The sequence below is a fragment of the Thamnophis elegans genome, chromosome 4, assembly GCF_009769535.1.
Source record: "Thamnophis elegans isolate rThaEle1 chromosome 4, rThaEle1.pri, whole genome shotgun sequence".
Classification (NCBI taxonomy): Eukaryota; Metazoa; Chordata; class Lepidosauria; order Squamata; family Colubridae; genus Thamnophis; species Thamnophis elegans.
This window is the reverse complement of record NC_045544.1, coordinates 76,133,177-76,145,319: the sequence shown is the minus strand read 5'-3', so window position 1 is coordinate 76,145,319 and position 12,143 is coordinate 76,133,177. Positions and strand designations below refer to the sequence as shown.

The following is a 12,143-nucleotide window of genomic DNA, read 5'->3' as shown; positions in this document are numbered from 1 at the left end:
TGTGTGTCAGTGGTGGGTTTCAAAATTTTTTGGAATCTCTTCTATAGGTGTGGCCTGCTTTCCAGGTCCACTGGTGCAACCTCTTCTAACCAGTTCGGTAGATTTGATGAACTGGTTCTACCGAACTGGTATGAACCCACCTCTGGGCGGAACATAACAGATCACAAACGCCCGTGGACAACACTTTCATGAGACGAAATAAGGACAGACGTTTTCTCCTACTATGAGCAAGCCAGGTCTTATATATTTGTCATAAAAAATCCCTTTAATATTCCTTGCACTAAAATGAATAGGTAGTCGTTTTGATTGCTCCTCCTCTTCTGGCTGTAACTACAGCAAGCGATCATTTTAACCCCCGTTTTTGTAACGACTCAGGGCAGAATCATTTACACAACATGCCTCTCCTCCTTTTACGTTTTGATTGGGGTTCTTAACATCGACGCGCAATAGAAGCGTATTAAAAGCAGCAGCTTGATCATTGCCGGATTGATAATTGAAGGGCAATCATCGATTCCCTTCATCGAATAACGCAGTGTTTCTCAACCTTGGGGACTTTAAATCCTATGGACTTCAATTCCCAGAAATCCCCAGCCAGCTGTGCTGGCTAGGGGATTCTAGGAATTGAAGTCCACAGGACTTAAAGTCGCCAAGGTTGAGAAACACTGGAATAACGGAACACCTACGCTTGAACCCACCCATCTCCCCGTCCTCCGGCGCAGTTTTTCTTACTGCTGCATTTCGGCCACGCCCCTTCCCGCCACGTGATTCTAATTCGGTCACCGCCATTTTGTAAGGACGAAGCCGCGGTATAGCTTCAACGGCACATCCGGCGTTTGCGCTCGGTGCGCATGCGCGCGCGTCTGGGTGAAGGTGGAATGGCCCGCAGACGCTTAAACAGGAGCGAGAAGGAGGAGGGAGCGGGAGAGGCCTTTGTGGATGCTTAAAGCCATTAAGGCTTCCCGCCATGTCTCGTCCCGAGAGCAGCCACCCGGCCATGAGAGTTCAACGGTCTCGGCTCGGCTCCATCGAGTCCTCTCGCTGGTGTGGGCCACGCTCCCGCTCGCCCTCTCCGCGGGATCACCGTCGCCACCACTACTACCACCACCGCTCCCCGCCTAGCCGTCGTTCTTCCCATCGTTTGTATCGCTCGCCTTCCCCGCGCCGTTTCAGCAGGGTACGCTCGGTTGGAGCTTCCTCCTTTCGTCTCCGGTCCCATGTGCCTGTGCTTTCGCTGTTGGCGAAGGGAGAGGGGAGCCTTCTCCTCTCCAGCCCAGGTTCCGTCCCTTTCTGAAAACCTTCCACTTCTCCCATTTTGCGACAGGGCCCAAGAGTCTCTGACACCGCCCAAGCGACATAATTACATTTGCAAATCGTTTTCTCCTCCGCGACGGTATCGGAGAACCCGTTTGTCTTTTTAAGTGGAAGGTTCTGACTTGACGGCAATGGGAAAGGAATAGTTGCCAAGTAAACTATTAATATGACTTCTACTCTAGGCGTGCTTTGCCACATCGAACTAAGTTCTAGTTGAGTTAAATAGAGCTGCTTCCGAGTAAGCATTAATGTATGGAAAGTTCCTTTTTACATCACTGTAGGGTTTTGTTTTGTTTTGTTTTGTTTTTGCTTTCAGTTATACACAGACATCCGACAGGCTCAATACTTCGTAGAATTTGTGAATGAAGTTGCTTCTTTTGCAGCAGATTAGTAAGCAGTTCAATGGGCTGGATGTGTACTAAGATTGAAATGTGAAGCATAATACGGTTATTTAGTAATATACTGAAATTAAACACATCTTAACTTTTTTTAAAAGACGCTGTGCACACATGTTATTAAAGTCAATTCCATGATCATGTGCAGATCACGGGTAGTCCTTGACTTACAACAGCCCAAAACTGTTAAGTGAGACATTTGTTAAGTGAGTTTTGTCCCTTTTTACGACCTTTCTTGCCACAGTTGTTAAGTGAATCACTGCAGTTGATAAGTTAGTAACCCACTTGTTAAGTGAATCTGGCCTCCCCATTGACTTTGCTTGTCAAAAGGTTGCAAAAGGTGATCACATGATCTTTGGACACAGCAATAAATATAAACCAATTGCAAAGTATCTGAAATTTTGCTCACATGATCATGGGGATACTATAAAAGTTGTAACTGAAAAATCATAAGTCACTTTTTTCAATGCTGTTGGAACTCTGAGTGAACTGTTATAAGTTGAAGACTACCTATATTCCTCTGAAACTAGTTCTGTTTTTGTTTACATATTTGGCACTATGCACTTAGTTGGATTTATTTTGTAGCAATGATTTGTATAAATTCAACTCTGAAGCTTCAGAGCAAGGGATATACCTTTTTCAGTGTTTGATCTATATTACTTTGGTTTCCAGTTTCTTTAGTAGAACTATTTTTATTCTTCATGCATCCCTATGAAGAATTGTACATTTTCTTTGTCATTTTTTCCATCTTGGAAACCAAAGATATTTTGAAAATGGAACAATTACTCAATTTCATTGTTTTGTCAACAAGGTCCTTACTGTAATATGTGAAAGGAACATACTACAGTAAGGACCTCTCACAATATACAATTGCTGTATCATACATCAACAGAATACTAATTTGTGAATATAAATTTTCTAGAAAAAACATGTTAGAGTTTTTTTGGGCTTACCTTTTGGATTTAGTCTTGGAGTGATATAATCCAGAAAATAGATCCAATTCAAAAGTTAAATTAATGTTTAACTTGGACACAGTATTTCCTAAAAAGGAAAGATTGGAGATGTGATAAACCATATTGGATCCAGCAGCGACTTCTTGAGGAGGAAGCAGACCACCTCCTTAGTGGAACCACCCTCCTCTCAAGGATGTATTTATCCTTGTATGTTACCTTTGTGTCAATTTTATGAAGCAGTGCATTTCTATACATTTAAAATTGTCTGTGAAAATAATTTGTGCAAAAAGTGTAAAAGAAATTATGAAAAAAATCATTCCACATCATGATCTACAAATTTTATGTGGAAATTTATAGCCATTCTAAATGACATTTATTTTCATATCTTAATTCAGATAACAGAAGTAGATATGAGCTATGTGTTTCAGATTAACAGTCACTTGCTATAATGCTACATTGTATAATGTAGCCACTTTTTAACTAGTTTTCTCTTTAACTTTTACATAATATATCCAGTTTTAAGGTATTTTGCAACAATAGAAGACAGAAAGCCTGTTTGTTTTATGGAACAGATAGCATATTGAAACTGTTGTCCCTTCCCCCATTGCAGAGATATTCGCCCTCATATTCTCCAAGGCAGCATTCACGTTCTCCAGGCCGACGGTCTGAATCTTCAGTGGAAAAATATTTGCGGGACGTAGTTGAAAACGACATTGACACAAGCTCACCAGCTGATAGTCTGAGCAATATGAACAGGTATGAGACAGTTTGGAAAATATATATCTGATGGATTACATTAGATGTCCCTCATCTTAGGACATATTCATATTTTTTTATGAGGTTTATAGGCCACCTCAATCTTTTGCAACCAGGGTAACTTAAAAACTACAATAAAACAATGTAAAAACAAAGATTTGTGTCATTAAAATTGCAAGTGGTATAATATATGAAAGATTCCAAGTAATGTCTCAAAATTGAAGGAGGGGTAAGATAAGAATCCTTAAATGCTTTGATTGTTAGCTATGTTCAATTCTCTTTAACAGTTGCAGTAGTAATGCTGAATATTAAATTATCTAACATGGCAAAATTCTCTAATTTAACAGCTTGACTTATATACACTGACTTATCTTGTTTCAGGTAGTTCTAGATCTTCTTTTGGCATGTCATTTTCTGTTCATTTCTACATAAATCTGTAGTGCATTTCAGTGCATGTTTAAGAAGCAAAGTCCAGAAGATGCAAATACAGTTTAATCTTTAAGTTTACACACTAGGATAAAAATAGGTATACTGTTTGATTTCAAAGTATATTTTTCTTTGCAATCCCTGATTTCTTTATAGAATTTTATAAATCTTTATCTTATTTCTTTCTTTGTGCATTTTGATGACAAAGTATGCAGTTTATTTATAAATAATAATGCACTCTCTCCTGTTCTTAAGAAATTCGTGTAATAGTTTTTCATTATTACAATAACCACTTAAGGTATTTTTCATGACTTAAAAGTTTGCATTCCTTATTAAGTTTAACTCTTTGATAGGAGGCAGTGAAATAACACCATGTTTCCCTGAAAATACAACCTACCCTGAAAACAAGCCCTAGCCCAATTTCCATACCTGCACCTAAAATAAGCCCTAGCCCCAAATAGTTAAGCCCCTGCCCACCATCTGGTTGTATGAGGTGGGGCGAGATGCAGCTGTAAAAATCAAGCTAGGGAAGTGGTGGGGTGAGGAGGACAAAATGAGACAGTGGGGGGGAGCTGCCCTATGCACCCCACACTAGCTTATCTGAGATCTGCGCAGCCAGGCTATCAATGTCCTGACAACTGCCTGGCCTTATGGCGGTGGCTCCAGAAACTCTGTCCAAGACCCTGCGTGGCCACCGGCCCATTTCTCCTTGCTTGACGCCGTAATGGATCAGAAGGTTGAGTGATGCACATGGCGTCCTGAATGGGGCTACTGGAGCCGCCGCAAGACGACGCAATTGTCAGGATGTTAATGCAATACAATAGCAGAGTTGGAAGGGACCTTGGAGGTCTTCTAGTCCAACCCTCTGCCTAGGCAGGAAACCCTATACCATTTCAGACAAATGGCTATCCAACATCATCTTAAAGACTTCCAGTGTTGGGGCATTCACAACTCTGGGGCAAGCTGTTCCACTGATTAATTGTTCTAACTGTCAGGAAATTTCTCCTCAGTTCTAAGTTGCTTCTCTTCTTGATTAGTTTCCACCCATTGCTTCTTGTTCTACCCTCAGGTGCCTTGGAGAATAGTTTGACTCCCTCTTCTTTGTGGCAACCCCTGAGATATTGGAACACTGCTATCATGTCTCCCCTAGTCCTTCTTTACATTAAACTAGACATCCCCAGTTCCTGCAACTGTTCTTCATATGTTTTAGTCTCCAGTCCCCTAATCATCTTTGTTGCTTTTCTCTGTACTCTTTCTAGAGTCCCCACATCTTTTCTACATCGTGGCGACCAAAACTGAATGCAGTATTCCAAGTGTGGCCTTAACAAGGCATTATAAAGTGGTATTAACACTTCCATGTGATCTTGATTCTATCCCTTTGTTTATGTAGCCTAGAACTGTGTTGGCTTTTTTGGCAGCTGTTGTACACTGCTGGCTCATATTTAAATGGCTGTCCACTAGAACTCCCAAGATCCGTCTCACAGTTACTACTATTGAGCAAGGTACCACCTATACTGTACCTGTGCATTTCGTTTTTCTTGCCTAAATGTAGAACCTTACTCTTTTCACCATTGAATTTCATTTTATTAGATAGTGCCCAATGTTCAAGTTTGTCAAGATCCTTCTGTATCTTTAGCCTATCTTCTGGAGTGTTGGCTATTCCTTCCAGCTTGGTGTTATCTGCAAATTTAATGAGTTCCCCATTTATTCCCTCATCCAAATCATTGATGAAGATGTTGAAGAGTACTGGGCCTAAAACAGAGCCTACTTCCCTCCATATAGATGCAGTTCCATTGAGGGCTATACGTTGAGTACGGTTGGTCAGCCAGTTACGAATCCATCTGGTGGTGGTGCTCTCTAACCCACATTCTTCTACTTTATATAGTAATAGGTTATGATCTACCTTATCAAATGCCTTACTGAAGTCCAAGTAAACTATATCGATGGCATTCCTCTGGTCCACTAATTTTGTCACTTTGTCAAAGAATTAATAAGATTATTCTGGCATGATCTGTTTTTGACAAACCGATGTTGGCTTTTGGCTATTACTTTGTTTACTTCTAGATGTTCGCTAATTCGTTGCTTGATTATCTTTTCCAGAATCTTTCCTGGTATTGAGGTCAGGCTGATAGGTCTATAATTGACAAATCCATGTTGACTTTTGGCTATTACTTTGTTTACTTCTAGGTCAGTGGATCTCAACCTTCCTAATGCCGCGACCCTTTAATATAGTTCCTCATGTTGTGATGACACCCAACCATAAAATTATTTTATGTTTTCTGTATTTTTTTGAAAATATGTGTTTTCCAATGGTCTTAGGTGACCCCTGTGAAAGGGTCGTTCGACCCCAAAGGGGTCCCGACCCACAGGTTGAGAACCACTCTTCTAGTGTTCTCTAATTCGTTGCTTGATTATCTTTTTCAGAATCTTTCCTGGTATTGAGGTCAGGCTGATTGGTCTATAGTTTCCTGGATCTGTTTTTTCCCCTTTTTTTGAAGATGGGAACCATATCAGCTCTTTTCCAGTCCTCTGGCAGTTCCCTGGTGCTCCAGGATCTCTGAAAGATATAGTTCAGTGGTTCTGAAATCTCATCTGCCAGTTCCTTCAGAACCCTGGGGTGTAATCCGTCCGGTCTTGGTGATTTGAACTCGTCTAGGGTAGACAGGTGCTCAGTTGCCATTTTCTTCCCTTGTTGATGGCCTGTGACATGCCCCCATCAGAGTCTGAATCTGTGGGGAAAGATGACCTGGAACAAGAGCGGACAGTTTGAGAGGGCGACTGTTGGCTGTGGAGGAAACTGGGGAAGGGCAGAGTCAGTCTGGGCAAGGCTTTTCTGAATTAAAAAGACTTGCAGACAAGGAGCAGGAGAGACTGGAGTCAGGTGAAGAGCAAAGACTATCCCCTCCTGATCCTAGAGCACAGGGAGAAGAGAGAAGGTGAGACCAAAGCTGACTGAGCCGGCTACGAGGGAGGAGAGTGCCCCGCCCCACTTCACAAAGGCCAGGCACACCTGGGCACTGAGATGTAAGGTGGTGCCAGTGGGAGGAGCATTTGTAGGGAACAAGCTTTGAATCTGTGGAGCCTTGTATGCACTTGCTGACGCCTGGAGATTACTGTGCTCTGACTTGGGGGGCTTGCCAGGTTTGTCTGCTTCACTGAACTTCTTACACTGGTTACTGTTTGGCTAACCTGGTATACTGGACTACTGGCCCTGGTTACTGTTTGGCTAAATTTGCTTACTGAACTACTTGTAGTCAGGCTGCTGAAGGTGTGTGAGAGCTTTGCTCCAAGATTTGTAGTAAACGTGGGGACATATGGGGACAAAGTTGGAGCAATAAAGGGGAGTTAGACCTGTTCTCTGGCTATGTTGCTTTTGTGCTATGCCCTGGGACATCACAGCCTGGCTGTGGGGAAGCCAGTGGAAGATGTGGGGGGCAACAACAAAGCCTTGCTTTGTTCTTCACCCCACCACCATCTTGTTTTGTTGCTGTCACACTGGTGCGTTGCTCAGCCTCCTGCTCCGTTACGGTGCTAAGTAACACCGTAAGCTTTTCATTCTTTGGTGGCGAAGGATGAAAAAGAACAAAGCGAGGTGGTGGTGTTGGGAGGGGGGGGAGGACAAAGCAAGGCAGAGGCAGGTGTGGAGTTGCCCCATGTGCTCCACACCACTTTACCTGAGGATCCGTCAGCCAGGCTTCCTATGCCAAACCCTCACACCACCACATCACCTCCTCCCTCCAGGGTAGCCACATCCTTTTGCTAACCTGCTTTCTAGATCCATTCTCTGCTGCTGCTGCATGCAAGGCAAGAAAAGTAGTTTCTGGGACTACGGTTAAAAAAAATATCCAGACCTTTGAACTACTCATGAAAAAATAAAATATCTCACAAAGTTGGGAAACTAAGTGGCGCCAAAAGCAGCTGAAAGTGTTGTGTTCAAACCCTTCAGCTGTTTTCGGCATTGCTCGGTTTCCCACCTACCCTTCGCCAGGCTGGTCTAGTCTGGTGGGGGGTATTGCCTTCCGCCTTCTCTGCTGCACCATGAACAGGGATTGACCATCCCCCAAACCCTGTTGCTATAAAGGAAATTCTGGGCACTGCGCTGCAATGGATAGACGGGGGAGGAGGAGTGGGGAGAAGAAAGGGGGAAAGCAGCCGTGGGAAATGCCCCATCGGCCAAGCACTGAAGCACTACCACTTCCGTTGCAGAGAGCGCGCGAGAGAGCAATCCGATCTAACCTGTGTGAGTGTGTCTGTATGTGTGAGGGGTGGGGAGAGAGATATATATATCTCCAATCCAACCTCAGAGAGTTATACCAGTACTGATGGCAGTGTGTGCTGTCTCTTATCTCCCTCTCCTTCCCTATCTCTCTCTGCCTCCCTCCCCCCCTCCCCCTCCTCTCTCTCTCTTTCTCTCTATCTCTCTCCCTCACACGCACACATACACACATACACACAAAAAGGGGGGAGGGGGAGAGATATATTGGATCAGATCATTCTTTCACTCTCTTACTCCACTTCATGGCGGCAGCACCAGCCATGCTCTCCATAGCGGCCTGTAGCTAATCTGAGGTACACAGGCCGATGCCCTTTGGGCTACTGCCTCCCTCTACCTCCTGCTGCAGTCGGCCTCAGCGCAGTTGCTGCCTCCTGTATGCATCCTTCTGATAAAAAAAGAGACCTCCCCGAAAACAAGCCCAAGTGCTTATTTTGGGGCCCAAAAGAAAATAAGACTTGGTCTTATTTTCGGGGAGACATGGATAATCAAAGCAAATGTATTTATCTACATTTCTTAAAAGTAAAAAGAAATGTTTGAGGGCCTGCTGGATCTTTGGGATAAGGGTTTTACACTGGGCAGGACCAACGATGGAGAAGGTGCACTTCCTGGGTCCTGCTAGATGACAACATTTAAAAGAAACAGTATAGAGTGCACCCACTGTATCTGATCGAGTGGAATAGCCAAATCCTCAGAGAGAAGCAGTCCTGTAAGCAGCCTGGTTAGAAACTCTGTAAGACCAGAGTAGGAACCGATGTTATGCTAATGTTGCCTTAATTATAAGGTTATGGTAACAGAAGTTGTCTGAATGCACTTCCCCCTTCCCTCCCTTTATCTTTGAGAGAACTAGTGAGGACCAAGCTCGAGATTCTTCTCAAATTACATTTCAGATTAAAATTTATTTTTTCTGATCAATGTCTTGGTTCGGCTTTGCCTCCTATTCCTCAATCCTCTTATAGCCGATTACATTCCATCAGCAGTGCAATATGGGAAAACTGTAGGGCAGTCAGAACTCTGCATGCTGCCACATTCTGAACCAATTGTAATTTCCAGTTAGTCTACAAGGACAGCCCCATCTAGAATGTGTTGCAGTAATCCAAACAGAAAGTGATGGGATTAATGAATGTGACACCTCCCAATCCCGGAATGGCTACATTTGGCAAACTGGTCTGTGTGGAGTTGCTGCAAAGGACAAGATCCCTGAACTTCCCATGCTGGGCTCCTTGGGAGAACAAGCAGGGGGAACAACTTATATGAGCAACTTGCAACCAGCTTCCCCATTGACTTTGGTTCCAGCTGGGAAGGTCACAAATGGTGATCACATGATTGCAGATCACTGCCATATCTTAATTGTGAGCTGGGCACCCAAGCACTCGAATTAGAGTAATGTGATGTTGCAATTACCACAACTTTGTGGACAGGTCATAAGTCGCCCATGTTCAGTGCTGTTATAATCTTGAATGGACACTAAAAGAGTAGTCATAACTTGAGGACTATCTGTATCCTAATGTAATTACTTTACTGCTCAAGGCTATGGATATGTGTTGCCATTGAGATTCTCCTTTCTGAGGTGTGAGAAGTTTCTGTGATGCATAAAGCTAGTCCTTGACTTATGGCCACAATTGAGCCAAAATTTCTGTTGTTAAATGAGACATTTGTTAAATGAGTTTTGTGCCATTTTATGATCATTCTTGCCACAGTTGTTAAATGAATCATTGCAGTTGATAAGTTAGTAATATGGTTGTTAAGTGAATCTGGCTTCCCCTTTGACTTTGCTTGTCAGAAGGTGACAAAAAGTGATTACATGACCCTGGGACACTGCAACGGTCATAAATATGAACCAGTTGCCAAGCAACTGAAATTTGATCACGTGATATGGGCATGCTGCAACTGTCTTAAGTGTGGAAAAATGGTCCTAAGTCATATTTTTCAGTGCCTTTGTTAACTTTGAATGGTCACTAAATGAACTGTTGTAAGTTGAGGACTTACCTGTATTCTGTGCTTATTGCATTATAATAAATCAGTATAATTTGTAATTGTGAATTTTATACTTTAAACAAAAATTCATTGTATTTTGAAAGATGTACTTCGAAATGATAACATAACAGTTCTTATGTCGATATATTATTACCCACTGCTGTCAAAAGTTAACTATTTTGAAGTACCACAAAAATTACATAGAACAAGAATGGTAAGGGTTAGGCCTTATTAGAAAAATATTCATAATAGTTATTTTTAGTAGCAAATTGCACATGTTTCCTCATTGATTTAATATAGGAAAATAGAATATAAAGAAACATTTTAAAGATGTTTAGGATAAATATTGTTTTTGCTGTTAATTAATTAATAAAATGTTAGAATATTGCTTCTACTTTAAAAATGGACTAAAATGTTTTATTTCCAAATTTCCTAAAGACATGTTGAGGTCGTGTGTACACTTCACACAAAACCTTTTATTTATTTATCAATCAAATTTTATAGCTACTATCTCACCGCCCCCCCCCCCCAAAAAAAAAAATTATCCTGGACAGTTTACACTAATAAATTAAAGCAATGAATACACAGAAACTGCCATTATTAAAAATTAACACAAACGTTATTTAAAAAATAAAAACTGTATGGTTTATATGCATTGTTAAGACCAACTTTGTCATTTGAAAGCAATTTAATACAAGATAAATTATACATATTTTGTGGACAGCTGGAGCTGGAGCACATTTATATTTCTGTAACAGTGCACTCTTGCCTGTTTTTGTTTCATATCCCCTATGCTCATAAATAAATTTCAAAATGTTATTTCTGGAAGAGCTATATAGTCTGAGATAGAAGGTGAAGCTGTTGCCGTAAGACGTAGAACCTGCAGAACTAACCATATTGGGTTCAATATAAAAACGTATTGGCTATTCAGAATCAGGCAACTATGCTAACCTGAGTTCCAGAGATTTATATGATGTTGATATTGTAATTGATGTGCCTTTCTCATTAGGGATGACTTGGATGATGGTCCAATATTTAGCAGAGTCCTTTCACATCCTTGGAACCTTGAGAGAGGTTTCTTTCGTGAGGAGAATCCTTCAAGACCATTCAGCATGCGACATGATGAGGACTCTTACAATAGGGATATTTTCATAGCTCAACTGGACCGAAGTATAAACAGTGAATTTCTACAGCATCAATCAAGAGAAAATAAGAGGGGTGGGGAGCAAGAATCAAAATGCTTTCAATATGGCAGAGACGATAGACTTTTTGATGAAAGCATAAAATCTCGGGCTTTATTGGCAGAAACAGAAAAGTATTGTAAACAAGGCCTTAATAGAAGCCCAAGCCTGATATACATGGATGAAGATTTTCGTAAACTTGAAAAAATTAGGAGAAAAAGAGAAGAGGATTTGCGAAGCAGAAACATTAGTACTGACTACCCAATGCCTGATTCAGCTAATCAAGAACAATCTTCTGAATCTAGACACCATTATAGATCTGAGAAAACACCAGCAATGTCCTTACAATCTATACTGAAGAAACGTTCAGATGATTCTTCTATACAGGTTTGAACTGAATTCTTCACTCTCTTTGTTAATCTGTCCGTTTTTCTATCTTTTTCCTAATTTAAATTTATGTATTTAATTGTCTATAAGTAGAGCTTTCGAATAAATGCTTTGAACAATGTCACACATTTTTCCTGTCATGGAGTTGATTTAGTATTGACAGCATCTTGGGTCTCATTTGAATCAGAAAGTTTGCATTTTATTTGTTTTAAATTTAAAACCAGTGACTGACTTTCTGTTAAGAGTGGTGTCATTAAACATTTTATTTTAGCATTTTGACATCTGTATCAGGGTAACATAAAGAAGTTGCATTTGATATGGTAATTTTAGGACACTTATGGGGATTACTGTTTTTCAACCTTGAAGCCCCATCAGTAATATTTTTCCTCAGGCAAGATTGCTCCTTATTTTGCTCTGCAAGGAGCCTGAGATGACTTGTCATGCAGGGAGGAATCTGTTCTGAAAGGTGGGATTATGGGGGAAT

The 12,143-nt window shown here is 41.4% G+C and overlaps 1 protein-coding gene across 3 annotated transcripts in view; it reads left to right on the top strand.

Annotated features, from left to right (window-relative positions):
• The first annotated feature begins 809 nt into the window (after positions 1-809).
• LOC116507961 (zinc finger protein 318-like) overlaps positions 810-12,143 on the top strand; it is a 42,785-nt gene continuing 31,451 nt past the window's right edge. For all 3 annotated transcript variants that reach the window (XR_004255256.1, XR_004255255.1, XM_032216388.1), the window contains exons 1-3: positions 810-1,174; positions 3,270-3,415; positions 11,101-11,659. Coding sequence is in view for 1 of the 3 variants with exons in the window: in XM_032216388.1 (XP_032072279.1) it covers positions 965-1,174; positions 3,270-3,415; positions 11,101-11,659 (915 nt within the window). In the remaining 2 variants the exon portion in view is untranslated. The remainder of the gene's footprint in view (positions 1,175-3,269; positions 3,416-11,100; positions 11,660-12,143) is intronic.